Source organism: Amia ocellicauda, chromosome 19 (assembly GCF_036373705.1).
Source record: "Amia ocellicauda isolate fAmiCal2 chromosome 19, fAmiCal2.hap1, whole genome shotgun sequence".
NCBI classification, from domain to species: domain Eukaryota; kingdom Metazoa; phylum Chordata; class Actinopteri; order Amiiformes; family Amiidae; genus Amia; species Amia ocellicauda.
In genome coordinates, this window is record NC_089868.1 from 25,254,740 (window position 1) to 25,272,090 (window position 17,351).

At 55.1% G+C, this 17,351-nt stretch overlaps 1 protein-coding gene across 3 annotated transcripts in view; it reads right to left on the bottom strand.

Moving 5' to 3' along the window:
• Position 1: 1 nt before the first annotated feature.
• usp24 (ubiquitin specific peptidase 24) overlaps positions 2 to 17,351 on the bottom strand; it is a 34,779-nt gene continuing 17,429 nt past the window's right edge. For 2 of the 3 annotated variants that reach the window (XM_066692171.1, XM_066692169.1), the window contains 41 exons: positions 16,980 to 17,078; positions 16,699 to 16,875; positions 16,323 to 16,408; positions 16,067 to 16,175; positions 15,590 to 15,754; positions 15,376 to 15,473; positions 15,015 to 15,110; positions 14,520 to 14,748; positions 14,265 to 14,427; positions 13,976 to 14,131; positions 13,820 to 13,890; positions 13,451 to 13,611; positions 13,293 to 13,354; positions 12,934 to 13,125; positions 12,730 to 12,844; positions 12,458 to 12,602; positions 11,768 to 11,887; positions 11,302 to 11,427; positions 11,085 to 11,183; positions 10,863 to 10,945; positions 10,636 to 10,777; positions 10,387 to 10,506; positions 10,075 to 10,295; positions 9,855 to 9,979; positions 9,611 to 9,752; positions 9,357 to 9,507; positions 8,206 to 8,301; positions 7,941 to 8,044; positions 7,645 to 7,758; positions 6,354 to 6,582; positions 5,936 to 6,025; positions 5,681 to 5,783; positions 5,444 to 5,565; positions 5,237 to 5,350; positions 4,854 to 4,919; positions 4,671 to 4,737; positions 4,440 to 4,518; positions 4,211 to 4,286; positions 3,729 to 3,815; positions 3,483 to 3,593; positions 2 to 3,371 (listed from right to left, as the gene is read on the bottom strand). In XM_066692171.1, the coding sequence (XP_066548268.1) occupies positions 3,309 to 3,371; positions 3,483 to 3,593; positions 3,729 to 3,815; positions 4,211 to 4,286; positions 4,440 to 4,518; positions 4,671 to 4,737; positions 4,854 to 4,919; positions 5,237 to 5,350; positions 5,444 to 5,565; positions 5,681 to 5,783; positions 5,936 to 6,025; positions 6,354 to 6,582; positions 7,645 to 7,758; positions 7,941 to 8,044; positions 8,206 to 8,301; positions 9,357 to 9,507; positions 9,611 to 9,752; positions 9,855 to 9,979; positions 10,075 to 10,295; positions 10,387 to 10,506; positions 10,636 to 10,777; positions 10,863 to 10,945; positions 11,085 to 11,183; positions 11,302 to 11,427; positions 11,768 to 11,887; positions 12,458 to 12,602; positions 12,730 to 12,844; positions 12,934 to 13,125; positions 13,293 to 13,354; positions 13,451 to 13,611; positions 13,820 to 13,890; positions 13,976 to 14,131; positions 14,265 to 14,427; positions 14,520 to 14,748; positions 15,015 to 15,110; positions 15,376 to 15,473; positions 15,590 to 15,754; positions 16,067 to 16,175; positions 16,323 to 16,408; positions 16,699 to 16,875; positions 16,980 to 17,078 (4,974 nt within the window). In that variant the 3' untranslated portion in view covers positions 2 to 3,308. The remainder of the gene's footprint in view (positions 3,372 to 3,482; positions 3,594 to 3,728; positions 3,816 to 4,210; positions 4,287 to 4,439; positions 4,519 to 4,670; positions 4,738 to 4,853; positions 4,920 to 5,236; positions 5,351 to 5,443; positions 5,566 to 5,680; positions 5,784 to 5,935; positions 6,026 to 6,353; positions 6,583 to 7,644; positions 7,759 to 7,940; positions 8,045 to 8,205; positions 8,302 to 9,356; positions 9,508 to 9,610; positions 9,753 to 9,854; positions 9,980 to 10,074; positions 10,296 to 10,386; positions 10,507 to 10,635; positions 10,778 to 10,862; positions 10,946 to 11,084; positions 11,184 to 11,301; positions 11,428 to 11,767; positions 11,888 to 12,457; positions 12,603 to 12,729; positions 12,845 to 12,933; positions 13,126 to 13,292; positions 13,355 to 13,450; positions 13,612 to 13,819; positions 13,891 to 13,975; positions 14,132 to 14,264; positions 14,428 to 14,519; positions 14,749 to 15,014; positions 15,111 to 15,375; positions 15,474 to 15,589; positions 15,755 to 16,066; positions 16,176 to 16,322; positions 16,409 to 16,698; positions 16,876 to 16,979; positions 17,079 to 17,351) is intronic. The other variant, XM_066692170.1, reaches the window with a different exon arrangement.

Genomic DNA, 17,351 nt, shown 5'->3' on the forward strand with positions numbered 1-17,351 from the left:
CTTTGTAAAAGGTTGTGCATTCCAGTTTATTACTTCTTTTTTTTAATCAAATATTCCCATAATCAAACTCTGTTGTACAAATTAAACTGGGTTTAACATGCATTACAGAATCCTGACAGTTCATACTCTCTCAGCAACACGTGAATGTCCGGAGCAAAATTACTTTTACTGAATAAAAACCCGTATGTACGTCAACACCCACCCCATAACCCCCGGCTAAAAACACAGGACCGACGGGCACCTTCTGAAGGAGACTAACTGCGCTGGAGAAGCAAGATCCAAAAGGAACAGAGAAACAGTGTTTATTCAGCCTCCACTTTGCAAAACCCCCCTGAAGTCTGAGATGCACTTACTACTACTCTACTACAACTACTATGACTACATGTTGTCTTCAGAATGTCTGAAATGTCAGAGTTGGCCGCACGATGTCCGAGGAGATGCAGCCAACACTCGTTAGATGAAACGCTTTCCCGCTGGTGGCCTTGGGGTCGTGTGCCGTCCTCGGGGGGCACACAGATCGGCTGTGGAGGGGCGGGTGGGATAGCAGGGTGCCTCTGATCAAGGCACTGAACTGAAACACTTGTGCGGTTTTTAAACCGTTCTGGACGACACATGCCCACTACTGTGCCGATCCTCCAGACAGAGAGGTTTGGTGAGGATCGCCTTATAGAATTCGGCATTTTCACCCAGAGAGAGCAAGGGGATAAAAAGGTCCTTGTATATTCAGGTTTGATCGATTTATTTTTAATGAATGAATGAATGAATGAATGAATGAATGAAGGAAGAGCACCAACGGACAGGGTTTGTGAAGCACAGCGGTGGAGTGAAGGTGAGAAATGATAGCTGCTAGTTTTTAAACCACGTCAGAGGTCCACTAAGAAGAAACACACTTTAGTTTTTTGGTGACCAAAAAGAGGCTGCATACGAGTGTCTCCCCGACTCCCCTGCACAGAGGAATCCCTCCTGAAAACCGCACTCGCACCGCTCAGCTGTGAGGATTGGCAAACTGAGCTCAAATAATCCTTACACAATCGCACACAAGCACACAGAATCTGACACCTAATCCGCTAGAGAGAGAGTGTGTGGGAGGACGAGAAAAGAGATCGAGAGTTTAAAGTTTTTAAAAGTGTGCATAGGACACTTGCTTTAACCGTCGACTCTATTATAAAAACTGTGATGTCACTGTAACCACTTATGTCACCAGCAACCACCCACAGAGAGCGCAGTGACATCACACCTCTCTGATGCCCGCTGCAGGCAACGCCACTGACGCACAACACCGAGCCTCCTTCGTTTCCTTTCTTTGTCATTACACATCATGAGTAAAAATAAAACGGCGAAACCCATGTCGTGACGCAAGCGAATAGTAAGCAGCACCGGGGATTACGCACCTCTGCGGTCTTGGCCTGCATGTGTCTGTGTGCGTGTGCAGCAGCAGGGTGAACTTAAAGGCACTTGCGGTGGACGGTGCCCGGGCGCGTAGTGATGCCCCTCTTGCCGCCCCATCCCTCCCCGCCAGCCCGAGGACAGCCTCTCTCTGTCCGCGGCTCCCTGCCTGCGCTGATAAGGCAGAAAAAGCAAAATAAAGGCAAATGTGTGGAAAACAAAAAACAAAACGTTGGCAAAAGAGAAATCACAGCCCCAGCAGTACGAGACACGGAGCACATCGTCAAAGCTACAGCCCTGTCTGACCTGTGGCATCACAAACAGGAGCGATCAAGGTCCGGGGGAGGATTTTATTTGAATGTTTCCTCTCCTGCAGTTTGACCCAATGTCCCAACCCAATGTCCTTGATTGTGAATTCTTCTGCAATGGCTTTTAAAAGTCACAAGGAGAAACGGGAGATGGCCGAGACTGTGATGGCAACTAAGGACAGACACAGAGCAGCCCCCAGCTGCCCCCCCGCGTACGGCGTGTTCCTGCCAGGGATCATGGAAAACAGCTCGACGGGAATAAGGTGGGGCTGAGGGTCGCGACCCTGCCGGTCTGTATCATTGCACATAAAAATATACTGCAATAATCAAAAACATGATATCTGTAAATTATTTGGCACCTAAAAAACCTGCATTCTCTCAGATCGTGGGCCGTGCGCTTGGCCAGCGGCAGGCCCGGGGTCAGAGTTAATTGCCTATGAACCACGTGGCCCCGGGGCGAGGAGCTGCGGCCCTGCGACACCGTGAGACACGCCCCCCCCGGCGTGACAAAAACAGATGACCTATAAGACAGAAGACCGAAAACCAGTCCTTGCAGAACCAGAGGGGGCGGAACGGACCCCAAGCGGAGCTCGGCTCGCTGCTCCTGCGTTAACGCGGTCCATTTTCAGGCCCGGTACCGAAGGCACCACGACACACACGCGGGACGAATGCTTTGTCGAAACCCTTAAAAACAGACCATCTCACGTCATCGTACATGTTTCCTTTGCTAAGATACCGGCTCAGATCCTTAAAACACACAGATCATGTGAATGTAAAGGTTTTCTACTAAGAACAGGCACCTCAAAATGAGACCCCTGCACACCCAGTGCTCACCCCCCGTCTCGGCCCACCAGCCCCTCTGCTGCTCAGGTCTCCTATAATCTTGACTGTAAAGTGCATAAAAATAAAAAAAATCACATCAGCTCAGAAATGATTCAGCTCCCCGCCGGCCCGTTCCTCCTCCAAGATGAGGCTCAATCCGGCGCCGTCCACTCGCCCCGCAGAGACGCAGAGTCAAAGGATGCTTCTTTAAAATATCTTACATTTGCAATAATATCTATGAAACAAAATCTTTACAATATTATGAATATCTTCTATATTTAATTACACCAGCAAAAAAAATCCAATCAGAACCCCAGCTCCGTCGCTGCGCCCTCCGCGATCCTAAAAGACACATAAGCAGATCTTGGCATCCGTCTTCCCTCGGGAAGGAAGTGGATGCTCTTCTCCAGTCGCTCCTCCTCGTGATGATAAAAGTGTTCGGCCCCGCAATAACAACAACGATGATCCTAATATTAAAAAGTCCGCGGTCGACGCCCCGCGGTCGCTCAGCAGTCGCAGCTCGGCTCTTGCTGACGCAGATTGGAAGGCAAAGATGTTTTGTTTTCTTATTTTCTGTATACATAGTTCTTTTAAGTTTTTATTTTGTTTAGTGTTGGAGAAGTGGCTCCAACCGCGCGGTCGTCTCCGACTCCTCCCCCTGCCCCGAAGGCTGACACGGTCCTCCGATCGGCCGCAACGTCGCACCCCCCGGCGGAATCCACAGCTCCGCTTTGACTTCGCTATCCGTCACGCTCCCTCTGCTGGGTGGTGGGGGGGGTGTGGGGGCAGGAGTTAGGGGTCCACGTCGTCCAGGTCGCTCTTGGAGTCGCCGAGCATCATGGGAGACTCTGACCCCTGGGGGAGAGAGAGGGGAGAGAGAGGAGAAAACCGACACTGGGGTCAGTACAAGGACCAAAACGCACAGCTTGACAGTCAACAGGACCGGACGCAGTGCATCGTGCGTACCTGTCTCAGGCTGCGGTCCGAGTTCTCATTGGCCGGGCTCCCGTCCGAGCCGTTGCTGCTGCCCGACTGCTCCTTCTCGTTCAGGAGGGCAGTGGCGTAGGCCAGGGTGTCCTGGGGGTCAGAGAACAGGGGTGTCAGAGCAAAATCGGTCGTGAGAGAATCTTAATGAGCACAGCGATAGGAGAAATAATCTACATTGACAGTCTCTCACACACAGACCTCGGCTAGGCTGTCTCTTGGACATACCTGTGCTGAAATAGTGCGCTGGAAGGTCTTGGCGGTGGACGTCTCGTTGGACACGTTGCTCTGAGGCGTCCAGTAGTGTTCAGACATCTGCAACGAAAGCACCAGCAGGGACGGTGAACGTGGCGTGAGATCTGGGGAGCTGGCCAACGCCATGCGAAAGCACCGGCAGGCACCTGGGGCCACAGGCAGGGACAGCGGGGCATGCTTTTCATGGTTTCCCCCAGGGGTGGCTTTTGATTGGGTACTACATGGTGTGGGGTAATAATGGTGGGAGCTGCTCTGTTTGAACACACTGCCATTGTGCACAACAAACTAAACACCCAGACGGCGCTCTGACCACGAGGCTCGGGCACAGTGTTGACCACAGGGGCGCGTGTGGACACTATGGCAGCCCTCCCTGCGTGGGGATTCACAGGCACGGTACTCGGCGAGACACAGCTCCAGACCGGGCCCACAGAGGCCGATCCAACCCCGGCTCTTACCTTCTTCTGCAGCCACTGCACAGCCCAGCTCCAGTGACTCGAGTGCTCCTTGAAGTAGTCCTTGGCGGCGGGGCACCTGGGGAGAGACAGGCATTGATTCCCAGCCCTGCAGACACAGCAGCCTCTGTCGATCCGCTAATGATCTCATAAACAGAACGTCCTGCTCCTATAAATGCCGGACACCACGCGTGTTTAACAGCGATATTATTGTTCTGGTGTTGAGACTCACTTCTGGGCCAAGGTCACCAGGAACTTCACACACTGATAGCAGCGGCTGCTGTCCACGTTGTTGCTCTGGTGCATCAGCGCTGTGGAGGGAACAGAGAGAGGCCTTGAGACGAGCACGAGACGGGGACATTGCCAACACAGTTCACATCAGCGACCATTTCAGCCTCTGGACAGTGGATCTGCGTGTTCACCGTGCAGACCCTACAGAAACAGGCGGTGAACAGATGCCTACCCAGCAGGCCCTTCTCCGACTCAAAGGCGTACTTCAGTCTCTGAGACTGCAGGGGGTCCTCCACCACCTGAGGAGAGAGCGCCACAGCGTTTAGCTTCATATTCCAAAGCCAACACTAATGCAATGAGCCGAGGGGCGAGGAAGAGGAGGAGGAGGAGGAGGAGGAGGAGCGTCTTGACTCACCAGGATCTCCAGCAGCAGTTGGAAGATGTTCTTGAGCTCGTGGGTGGGCGCCGTCTCCAGCTGGTTCTGCAGAGGGGGGGACAGGACAGAGTTACAGGGACGCCACGACCACAGAGCGCTGTGTTAGCACAACCCCTCATACAGAAACGGTGAGACGGGAGAGGAGGGACGCGGGACAGACAGCGATGCTGTAAGATCACCGGGACTGTGGTCCTCCCTCCTGGCCACGGGCCCCAGGGGAGAAACGGCCCACAAACACGATACGAGCAGCTCGACAAGCGATGGCCAGTGAATTCAGTGTTATTCACTGTGCTAGCTGCTCTCCCCGTCCTCGTCTCTTTCAGTCAGCCATCGCTTCCAGACCCTCTACCCCGCCACGGTACCTTGATGAGCTGCAGGACGCCCAGAGAGAAGTGCTCGTTGCAGAAGCAGCAGCTGGTGATCATCTCGATCAGGAAGGACAGCGGGCCGGACAGCTCCCGCATCGCAAACATCACCTGAGAGAGAGAGAGAGAGAGAGAGAGAGACGGTCAGAGACAGACAGGCAGACTGAGAGACAGACAGACACAGAGAGCACAGTACAGTATTACCTCCAGCAGGTAGGGCTGTCCCTCGGGTTTGAAGAGCAGGGCCTCGATATCCTCGTGCAGCGGGAGGAGGGGCGCGGAGGCCGGGACGCTCGGGGCTGCGCTGGGCTTGAACGACCCGGGGGCTGCAGGAGGAGAGGCGGGCAGTTAAACACAGAGCTCGGCAAAAACCTGGGCAATGAAAACACAAGGCGCTTATATTTCCACCTCTAGGGACACGTGACTAAAGACAAGACTGACCCACGGTCCGCTGGCCGGAGACATCCGAGTGCAGCACCAGCAGCGCCAGCGTGTTGTGGAGGTGCAGGAACTCGCGGGCCTGGGCTGAGCTCCAGCGCCGGTTCTGCATGAGACACACAGACAAATGTGTGAGAGTCCGTCACACACAGAGACGAATACGTGTCTTTCCCAGAAGGAAGGATGCAGAGACCCAGGACAGGCAGGGGGACAGGGAGCGAAGGGACCAGATGGGCGGATCCGGCTCCGCGGGTTTACCTGGTTGTTCTGCCGGTTGGGTCCCAGGAGGAAGATGAGCATCCGTCTGTACGCAGAGTGAGTCAACAGCAGCTGACAGGACCGGTAACCCTGCAGAGAGAGAGAGATAGAGACAGAGGAGAGACGCAGATTAAAATACAGTCAGCTTCAGAGCCCAGTGACACCAAACATTAATTCACTCCCTGCAGCAGTAAAGACTATTTTTTTAATAAACACACGGCTAGATGCATGTTTTATATACACAGGCCTACAACACTGCTGTCAAGCCCGTGCAATGCCAGTGACATCCGAGTCACACTGAGATCTGACGAGACAGACACGTCTGGCTCCGCACATTCACATGAACCGCAAACCCACCCCCCCCACAGTGCAGGGAGCGCTGTCCAAGTTACCGCCCTCCTCCAGTCCTGCAACTCACCCTCTGGACAAAGTTGCTGAACAGGGAGAAGTACTGGGAGCAGTTCTTGCAGTTCTCCGGGATGTCCTTGTCCAGCAGGGAGAGCAGGGCGTCCAGCAGGGAGTCCAGCCCCTTCTCCTGAAAGTGTAAGGCGCTCTCGAGGGTCTTCTCCAGCACAGTGGCCACCACCACACGCACCTCGCGCACGCTGGACTCCAGGAGGCAGATCCTGCCGGGGATGGAGAGAACGCTAGAGTGTGAGAGATAACACAGATGAGAGGAGGACAGGCGAGTGGCAGGAGCTGCCCGGAGATTAGTGTTAGTGCATCTCATGGGGGCCCCGGGGTGCCTGCGTCCGACACATGGCGTGGCTAACTGGCTAACTCTTGTAGCATCTGAAGTATGTGTGCGTGTCTTGTGTCTCGGTCTGTCTGTGTCACTCCATCTGTGTGTTGCTCCATCTGCGTGTACAACTGTCTGTGTCACTCCATCTGTGTGTTGCTCCGTCTGCATGTACATCTCTATCTGTGTGTCGCTCCGTATGCTCGTGTGTGTTGCTCCGTGTGCGCGTCTGTCTATGCTTGTGTGTGTTTGTGTGTGTGTGTGTCTGTGAGAAAGAGAGAGAGAGAGAGAGAACGATGGGGTGTTTTTAAAGTGTCAGAAAAAGCAGGAGAAAAACTAAAAACCCAGCACAAGTGAGAGTTTTAGAGACTGAAGGAGCCGCACAGCAGCGTCTTGGGACAGTGAAGTCGAGCCCCACATCTCTCAACCTCCTCACACCCAGCCCTGCTGCACCCCTCCCCCCCAGTGTCATGTGACGCGTGAGATCCAGGGGGCAGGCCTGGCTCTGGGCAGCTGCCTTCCCCCTCCCACAATCCCCGGGAACCCCATGGCGTGACAGCGGGGCGGCCCCACCGTTCGATCCGCAGCAGCCAATCTGTGCCTCGGGCCCCGCCCTTTCCGCCGCGTCTAAATATTTACATTCCTGAGCAGGCTGCTGCACGGCCCGGGGGCGGGGGGGCTCCTCCACTCCTCCACTGGGAGAGCAAACAGGGCTGCGGAGAGAGAGAGCTCCCACGAGTGCCGAGCGCACCGAGGCGAGGCCACTACAGCAGCTCGTGAATTTCTGGTGAAGATGTGCGTTTGTGAATTAATCCCAAAGGAGCTCAACAACACAAAAAGCACAAAAACCCGATTCCAAGGGCAATGAGTGACAGGTTGGAGATGGAGATTCTCTAACAGGGCAGATGTAGAGCAAGGCGGAGGGTTATCAGAAAAGCATTCGTCGCCTGTCACTTCCGGCCACACTCACTTGATGAGCTCCCGTCCTTCAGACCCGACCAGATACTCCATCATCCACTGGCACGCCTCGTTGCTCTTGGACAGCAGCACCTCGATGGTGGTGATCCACTCCTCCGTGTCGACCCTACAGGAGGAGAGGGGTCAGGGTTCAGGGGTCATCCACACGCAGGACAGACCAGTGAAAACCAAAACCTCCTCCCCAGTGGAACTGTGCAAAAGCCCAGCCCACCCCCAACCACTGCAGTCCACCCACAACTTCTATAATAAACATTTTTATTCCCTGGTCTCCTTTTGCCCAAAACCCACCTGAGTTTCTTCTTGGTGCGCAGGTAGGTGTGGAAGAGGAACTGGACAGCCAGCTCCAGGCTGACCTTGGCCATGGCCTGGTACGAGGCGTGCTTCAGCTTGGTCTGCAACGCAAGAGGAGACTATTGTTATCCCAGATCAACGCCGCCTGACGCGAGACCCCGTCCCTGCGTCCCGACGGTGTCGAACACAGACCCACATCGTCACACGTTTACACACACAGAAGACGCGACCGCAGAGAGGAAGGACCGGCCAGGCCACCCACCGCGTTGACGGACGCCAGGGACAGCGTGAAGTTGAAGTAGTCGCTGTTGAAGACGTCTCTGTTCTTCATGAACTTGAGGTTCTCGTCCCTCACCATCTGTGGAGGAAGGCAGAGCAGAGACTGGTGAAGCACACCTCTCTCTTATTGAGGGGGGCGACTCCTCGAGTTTCAAAATACTGTGAATCTAAGACAAGTGAAATACTAAGAGACGTGGGGATGGAAAAACACACTTGAACTGGAAAAAGCCCTGCTTGGGTGACTATTACTGTTTAACCCCCGGAGGGGTGACGGTGCAGATTAAGACGTTTCTAGTTTATTTCTGCTGGTCAACATAAATGTCAGAATCTCTTTTTCAACACAAATAACACAAGACAAATTGACACAAAAGAAAGCTGGTAAGATTAATAAACACACAGTAGTAATAGTCTTGTATTTCAACACGGCAACCCCGACTGGCCGATTTCTCCGCAAAGGAGTCCCGAGCCGAAAACACGTTTACCATCAGTGCAAAGTAAGCCATGTAAATGTATTATTATTATTATTAAATATTACTGGTAGTAATAATGACAACAACAATCTGTACATTTTGAAGATGTTTTTATATTTATTCAACACACAACACAAGCCAACCGTCAGATTAGTTTCACTCCTGTTTTGCCGTGTAATTCTGACTAGTTTCTAGACAGGTGCGCTCCTTGCAAAACTTATATCTCTTGAAAAGGTATTTGTAAACATCTGCGTTTTTTGTATTTTAAAAAGAACGTTCTGGGGATTCGTATGAATGTGACTTTCTAAGTGTTTATGAGGCAAGTTAATTCTGAAAACTGGGTTGTTTTGAAAATAAAAATGGTGTCTATAAAAGTTTAGTTTGTTAGCAATGCACATTTCTGAATTCAATGCAAAAATAAATGAATTATAGAATGAAAAACATCAGTGTCTTAAGTTTCTTGTGATGTATAGGTTTCATATTGTGCTTATATGTATTTATATAAAATTAAGTAATTTGCTGCGCTATATTAAGCGCTGTGATTTTGTTTCTAGGCCTGACGCATTGAGCACCCCCTGGGGGCCTAGTGCTCTGAGGGTTAAGAGGAATTAAACTCTGCGCAGGTTAATGCCGCCGGGGGGCTCCACTGGTTCAAAGCGGTTACCTGGTAGATCCTGGCTGGCATCTTCTCCACAAACAGGCCCTTCTTCTCCCCCTTGCGCACCAGCCGGGTCAGCAGGGACAGCCGGTCGTTGTTGGCCCTGGGGGGCCGGGGGGAGGACTGGGGCGAGATCTCCGGGGAGGACGGGGCGGACCTGGGGAGGGACGAGGAGGATATATAGCACCCTATGAGCAAACGCGTTGAACCATACATGCATGCGTGTGCGTGTGTGTGTGCCTTCTCCATGGGGGACTCACAGGGACAGGTCCTCAGCCTCCTGGCGCATCACGCTGACACGGCTTTTCTTGGGCAGGACGGGCGAGTTCTGGTCCGAGATGCGCTGGTAGAACAGCATGTAGGCGTTCCAGTAGCGGCGCCGCACGTCCGGATAGGGGTTGGCTGCAAGACAGGGCGGAACACTCAGTGAGGCCGCAGAGACGGAGACAGGAGGCCTCCTTACCACACACCGAACCCCTCCCCCCAGGCTGAAACGGCACATACACTGATCGTAGACTTTGGGCCGGTATTCTCCCCCGAAGCACTCGTACTCCAGCGTCTCGTCGTTCATGTCGAACTCCTCCACCACGTTGTCGTTGAACTTGTACCAGCGGCCCCGGGCACTGCCTCTGGGGGTGGCGACACAAACAGCACAGGGTGAGACGAAGAGAGACGGAGACACGGAGAGACAGACACACGCGCGTTCCCCTCCCCCGGCACTCACCGGCGGTCCTTGATGAAGGAGTAGTAGTGTCCGGCGTGGGCCTGGCCGCTGTGCACCACCACGCCCACCAGCTCGTAGTTCTCGGAGATGGTCACCTTCTTGCGCGGTGACCCCCCGCCACCCGCCTCGCCGCCCCGGCCGTTCTCGCCGTGGTCAGAGCTGGAGTCCTGCCGGGCCATCCCCGACACGGTGTAGGGCTCCATGTTCAGCACCCAGGGGAACTGAGAACCGACATCACGATATTAAAATCACCATGAGAGGACGAGGACGGCGGGACCGAATTAACCCGATGCGTGGAAGGGACGTCCGTACCCTGATCTGCTCGTCGTACTTGATGGAGCGGCCACTCTCCCAGTCGAAGCCGAAGCGCATCAGGTGGATGACCAGCACGCTGGGGAGGGACTTGATGCAGGTGCGCTTCACCGTGGTGCGCTGGAAAAGGGGACGGGCGGAAACGAGAGATCAGTTCCACTGTGAAAGCGCACGGAAACAACCCAAGAGGAGCCTCCGTTTATGAGTCAATTAACCAATTCACCAATTAAGGTCAGGGTGGGAGCGCACCTTCTCCTTGCACTTCTCGCAGTAGTAGGCATTGCTGCCCTCCAGTACCTCCCCGCGGACGAACTGATCCAGCGAGATCTCCAGGCTCTGGCAGGACGTCACCCCCAGGTTCAGCGCCATGAAGGTCTCCTCCCTCTCGTACCTGTGACCACACATGAGCACCCCACCGTTAAACACACGCCATCTCCGCTCACCACACTTCACGCAACAGGGCGCCGCGACGTTACCTGTGGGGACAGTCTTTGCAGATCTTCTGGTCGGAAAATATCCCCTGGAAGGTGTTCTTGAAGATCTGCTCTCGGCCGATTTTCTGCGTTTTGAAAAAAAGTTTCAATTTTAAAACTGACAGTTCTATTGTAAGCATTCTAATCCACTGGATATGTTCAAGACACGGCAACGGCACGGCAGGCCTGAAGCAAAAGATGGGATGGAGACGCAGCTTGGCCTACCTTGAGGTGCTCGTCCAGCTGATCCACCAGGCTAGTGAAGAACTCGTAGGCATCCTGCTGCTCCCGCACGTACAGCTCCTTGTTCCACATTTTAAAGATCTGCAGGGAGAAGGAGCAGCCGTTGACAAAGGGGGCAGCTAGAACGAGTGGAAAGCACAGCACGGGGGTTTTCCGGTGGTCTTTCTGTTGACCACAGCGGGCCAGGAGAAGGACCTACCTTCCAGAAGTTCTCGGGGACGTAGTACTGCAGCTTGCTCTCCATCAGGTGGCCGAACAGGGACTGGACCTGGTAGAAGACGCTCTCGTCAGGGTTCTCTGTCTCGTCCTCGATGGACAGGAAGGCCTGGACAGAAAACGGGAGGTCAGGGACACGCTGGAGGAAGCGCTCGTGTCCGGAGGGTCTGAGTTAAGAGGAACTGCTGTCCAGGAGTCCAAGACACTTGAGGAAACCCTTACTGAGGTATTGACTCATTCAAAGGGCTTCACTGTTGGAAAATCCCTGGTATCAATGTTTTTCATGTCTCAAGAGTATGTGGCGCAGCTCTGATGCCACCTGGTGGACTGCTCTGGTCAGGACTGGAGGATGTGAAAATAATCCCCCTCCTGCTGTTGACTCTGAGGTGCCTGTAAGTGCAGCGAACGGCGCACACCGATGAACCTGTGTCCACCACAGCCCCGCTCACCTCGGGCAGCCCCGGCTGCATGTACAGCTGCTGGAAGACGGCGTTCATGTAGCAGGTGGCCCCGCCGTTCTTCAGACCCACGAAGCCCGAGACGGAGCGGCTGTCGACGGGGGGAAGGTACTGAGGGGCAGAGCAGAGCGGAGCAGAGTGTTTAACATCCCCCAGGGGCCATGGAATTTACAGACAGTCAGCAATAAAAACATTCAAACAGAAAGCAACAGTGTTCAGTCCCTCAGGACAGACCGGGACAACAACAAATACACAAATGGAAATTGGGCTTCAAGGCATTCAAAACGGAAAACAGGAGACACTTCTTTACACAGAGAGTCGTCACAATCTGGAATAAACTACCCAGCGATGTGGTTGAAGCTGAAAGTTTGGGAACATTTAAAAATAGTCTGGATAGGATCCTTGGATCACTTAGATATTAATGAACACCAAACGAGCACGATGGGGCGAATGGCCCCCTCTCGTTTGTAAACTTGTTCTTATAACGGACACAGATCAGAATAGGCCTGAGCAGAGCGATACACAACTGTGTCACCCTCACACACACACACACACACACACACACACACACACAGCGATACACAAGTGTCACAAGTGTCACCCTCACACACAGCGATACACAAGTGTCAACCTCACACACAGCGATACACACACACACACCGGGGCGGGGGGGCTACTCACGTCAAACTCCTTGGTGAGGGCGGGGTCGGCCTGGTGGTGCATGGACAGCAGCTCCCGTGTGATGATCTGCAGGTTGGTGAGGGAGCTGTCGGCCAGCATCACCAGCACCTCGTAGGCGGCCAGGCGGCTGCTGACCGTGCTGCACCTGAGGGGGAGAGAGGCAGAGGAAGAGGGGGAGGGATGAAGAGGAGCGGGGACACCATCAGTCCCGCTTGTGTCTCAGCGCTATAACGAGTGTGTTCGCAGGGGTGCGGGGGCGCCGGGGGTCTCACTTGGGGTGGAAGTCCTGGCTGAGCGCAGAGGAGCCGGCCGGGTTGTTGCTGTTCAGGATGATGCGCGAGGCTCGGAACAGGAAGTCATCGAGCAGCTGCTGAATGAGGGAGGGGCCTGCGCAGGGAGAGACACATGGTCACTGGGGCTCGGGGGGGGTCACCCGATCGGCGGGGATGTGATGGGTTAACGGAGAGGCGGCGCACCCAGCTGCTCCTTCTCGGCACCGCACAGCGACAGCAGGGTCTTGATGAGCCGCAGGTGGCCGGCCTGCAGCGTGTTGTCCGCCTCGCTCGTCTCCAGCTCCGCCGTCCACGTCGGCTCGAAGTTGTCCAGCCAGTTGATCTCGTCCTCCAGCATGGTGGCCGGGCTGAGCTGCAGGAGCTCCATCTCCGCGGCTGGAGGGAGAAGAGGGAGAGAGAAAAGTGAGAGAGTAGAGGGAGAGAGAGGGAGAGAGTAGAGTGAGACCCAGCATGCCAGGGATGCTCATTTTAAAATGGCAGGGCAGCGTGCAATACGACACCAGGACCGGCATTCGATCGGACCCGGGGCTGGTTCTACTCACAGGTCAGGTCGTCCAGCAGCTGGCAGCGCAGATCGAAGTACTCGGTGCACTGGGACAGCAGCCTGGGGGGACAGAGACAGGGACAGCGCATCAGATGGGGGCTGGACCGGGCCAGGCCGTATTGGGCCGAGCTGGGCGGTGTGGCAGTCGGGCCCCACCTCTGGTTGATGCCCCTCATGATGCTGGTGGGCGACCACAGGGGCAACTGCGCAGTCAGGACGACCTTGAGGAGGAACAGGTTGGGCTTCTGCAGGTCGGGGAACCCAGAGGAGTCGGTCTGGCTCAGCGTGTAGAGCTGGTCACAGGCAACGCGGCGGATCTGAGAGAGGGAGAGAGAGAGAGAGAGAGAGGGGGGTGAGACGGGTACCGACCCGGCACAGCAGGGACAGTCGGGGAATAAACAGCACAGTCCAATACAGAAGGGATTGCATCATCACACGGGACTGGAAACTACGGCAGTGGGAACACAGAACAGGAGCGCAGAGAACTGGACATGCACGTGTTCATTGACAGAAGGACATGCCCACCTCTCCACTTGGGGACCCCAGCAGGATGTCGATGATAAAGTCACTGACGCACGGCAGGTTATAAAATGAACCTGAGAGAGAGAAAATGCACGTTATTTTTGTTTTAATCACAATATAGAGTCTCTATATAGAGTGCGTGTGTATGTTGCGACTCACAGAGCTGCTGGCAGCGCAGTTGCAGGCAGGTGACCAGCAGGGACAGGGCCTCTCGGGCGATGATGGTGTCCTTGATGGACACACAGAGCTGCTTCACACACAGCCCGGCGTGCAGACTGGTGGACTCGCCCTCGCTGCCCGAGCTGCAGTTACTGCCTGAGAGAAGGAGGGAACAGACTGTCATCTTCAGACCCTGCCTTTCATTCGCTCCTGTTCAAGTGTGAGGAGAGCTCCTTCAACACATATCGATCACTGATCAAATCGATCGAGACGACCCCCGCGCCCTCACCTGTGCTGCTGAGCCGGCTGCGCACGCCCTGTGGGAACAGTGAGTTGGTGGTCTCTCGGATAGGCTGGCTGCTGCCCACGAGGTCCAGGCGCCCGGCGGCCGCAGCCCACGTGAGGCGCATGAAGCAGGCTACCGTGGAGGTGAAGTCCGTGACCTCCATCGTCTGTGGGGAGGAGAAAGAGAGAGCTGGTTCAGTCTCGACACTGGGGCGGCGAGGGGAGGCATGGAACGAGGTCCGAACAACAGGACGCCCACCTGGATGGCGACGCGGGCGGCCGGGATGATCTCCTCCACGCGGATGGACGAGCGGTCGGACACGGACATCTGGCGGTAGGAGGACTTCTCAGGCGTGCCGCACAAGGACAGCTGCCGGCTGCTCTGCCGACTGACGTTGCGGAAGGGCCTGGAGGACAGCGTGTCCGGCCCGTCCTTGCCCAACTCCTCGTCCAGAGAGCTGGGCATGGTCTGGCCCACCAGCAGGAATCTGCGGGGACACGGTGCAGGACAACACTGCCAGTCAACGTGAGGACAGGGTCGTGTAGAGGAGGACACGGTGGCGCACACAGAGACACCAGAGTTTAGCACAGACGTCATGCTCACACGGGATGCACTCTGTCAGCAGGGAGTCATATTTATTCACGTCAATGTACTGAAAGCATCTCCACACGATCTCAGCTTCTATACATCTGCCTTCTAGAGTTTTCTGCACAGAGATAACAGATAGCAGGCACAGAGAGGAGAGACACCCACCTGGCCAGCTGTAGGCAGATGGAGTAGACGCCCTGCCTGGTCTCGTAGTCTACCTCGGAGGGGATGGAGTCTCTCTGCATCACGTTGACCACCAGGCTGAGAGAGAAGAGGACAGGAGCCATGGTCAGAGAGCCACAGGGCACAGCAAAGACGGCACCCTCCCCTGCTACCCATAATCCCCTGCACAGAGACCTCCCCTGCTATCCACAATCCCCTGCACAAAGACCTCCCCTGCTATCCACAATCCCCTGCACAAAGACCTCCCCTGCTACCCACAATCCCCTGCACAAAGACCTCCCCTGCTACCCACAGTCCCCTGCACAGAGATCTCCCCTGCAAGGCCTGACCGCCAGATCCTCACCTCAGTCCGCCCGCTTTGAGGAAGTTCTCGCAGAAGGACTTGACGCTGGTCTTGGCCATCTCGTCGTCAGAGGTCGGCATCAGTTTGGAGCTCAGCACCTGCGGGGGGGGACGGGACGGGACGAGACCGGGCAGGACGGCAGAGGAGGACAGGGATTATCATTCAGAACTATGGAAAATGTGGGTGTTTGGGGATGGGGGTCCGGTGCCGTTACCTCCAGGTTGTAGAGAACCCTGAAGGTGGACATGCCCGGCGCGGAGGAGCGGAACAGCGACTCCAGGATGGACGCGGCACTCTGCTGCTGCTGATGCTGCTGCTTGGAGGACAGCGAGGGGGACTTGGAGGCCTGGGAGCCCGAGCCCACGGTGAACAGGATTTTCTAGACAAGCAAGGGAGCAAAGGACAGAGTCAACAGAGGGATGGAGACGGACGCCGAAGGACACCAACAAGAACGATTCAAATAATACAAATAAGAATACATACATACATAAACAGTTGTCATTATAAAAAGCTGTACGAGTCCCTGGTGACCCACAGTATGCACTGCCTCCCCTGATTTAGAACTAAGACCTACAACACATGGCTGCCTTGCACCCCCAGAAGGAAAGAAACCAAACCAAACAGCTGGAAATGGACAGATGTAGACCACAAGGGAGACGGTTCGGGTGAGCAGGAGGCGAGTGAGGGCTACCTGGTGGCTCCAGACGCTGGACTCTTTAGGCACAAAGTTGTCGAGGGCGTCCTGCACCTCGGGGTCCGTGGGGATGAGCAGCAGCAGCTTGCGGACCCTCAGGGTGATCCTGGGAGACAGACAGACAGACACGGCAGGGTGCCAGAGGTGAAGAGCGTGGACGTCGCGGAGGTGAGCATGGACAGAAAGATTGTGCGTCCGGTGTTTATAAAGTGTTTATATAGTCATTGAGCATCCACGTGCTGCACTTGCTCACCTGGGCTCGTCCAGGTTGGCCAGCTGGTAGAGCATCTCAAACACGTTGCACACCAGCGCCATCACCACGCCGGGCAGAGACTTCTCCTGGGGGGACAGCAGCACAGCGGTCACGAGTCTCACAACGGGCCTGTACAGCGCATTCATCTACACATGCCAAGCCACGAGGGAAGCTAAGGTCTTAATATGTACAAGCCGGGCTTGGAGAACGACGACCACTTTAGCCGCCCCCGTCTTTCATCTGAAGGATACAAAACGGCTTAAACTACTGAAATGACTAAAAGACAAGTCACCAAAACAGCCTAACAGCGGCTCTGCGAGTGTGGAAGTGGATGTGGGTGTGAGGGGGGGGTCCGTGGGCCGGCGCCGGCGCTCACCTGCTCCAGGGCGTAGGCAGAGTTGAAGACGCTGCTGCTGCTGCTGCTGCTGGCGCTGGCGGACGAGTCGGCCGAGCTGCCCGAGGGTGTCCCGGTGCCCGAGCTCTTGACCGTCAGGCTCTGCTCGTCTGAGAAGCCCAGCTGGTTCAGCAGCTTCTGGTCCCGGTTCATTGTCAGCTGGGCAGAGAGGAAATACATTAACACAGACGCACACGATTGACAGATTGATATTTCATAACATTCTACTTCAAACACCGTCCCAGAGAAACACATCTACCCACCATACTGTCATTGGCAAATATCTGGACGTTGTCCACGGGACAGCTGAGCTGCTCTGCGATCTTCCACCGGATGCTGCCGATGGTCTCGTTGCTGTGCGCCTGCCACAACAACGACAACAATGACGAATCAGAACACAGCGGAGCCGGACTGTTAAAACTCTACCGTTTGCTCTCTCTGTCTGAGAAATTAATAACCCCCAGTCCGAGTCCAGGATCTGGACACATCGTCTGGCCTTCATTCCAGCCGTGCTCTTAATTACTCAATTGGAACCCATTACTCAATCAGCACGGTGATGTCACATGACTTTTATCTGGTCTCTTCTCCAGCCACATTCAGAGCGAAGTAATAAACCTAGGGGGCTTCTGCCGTCC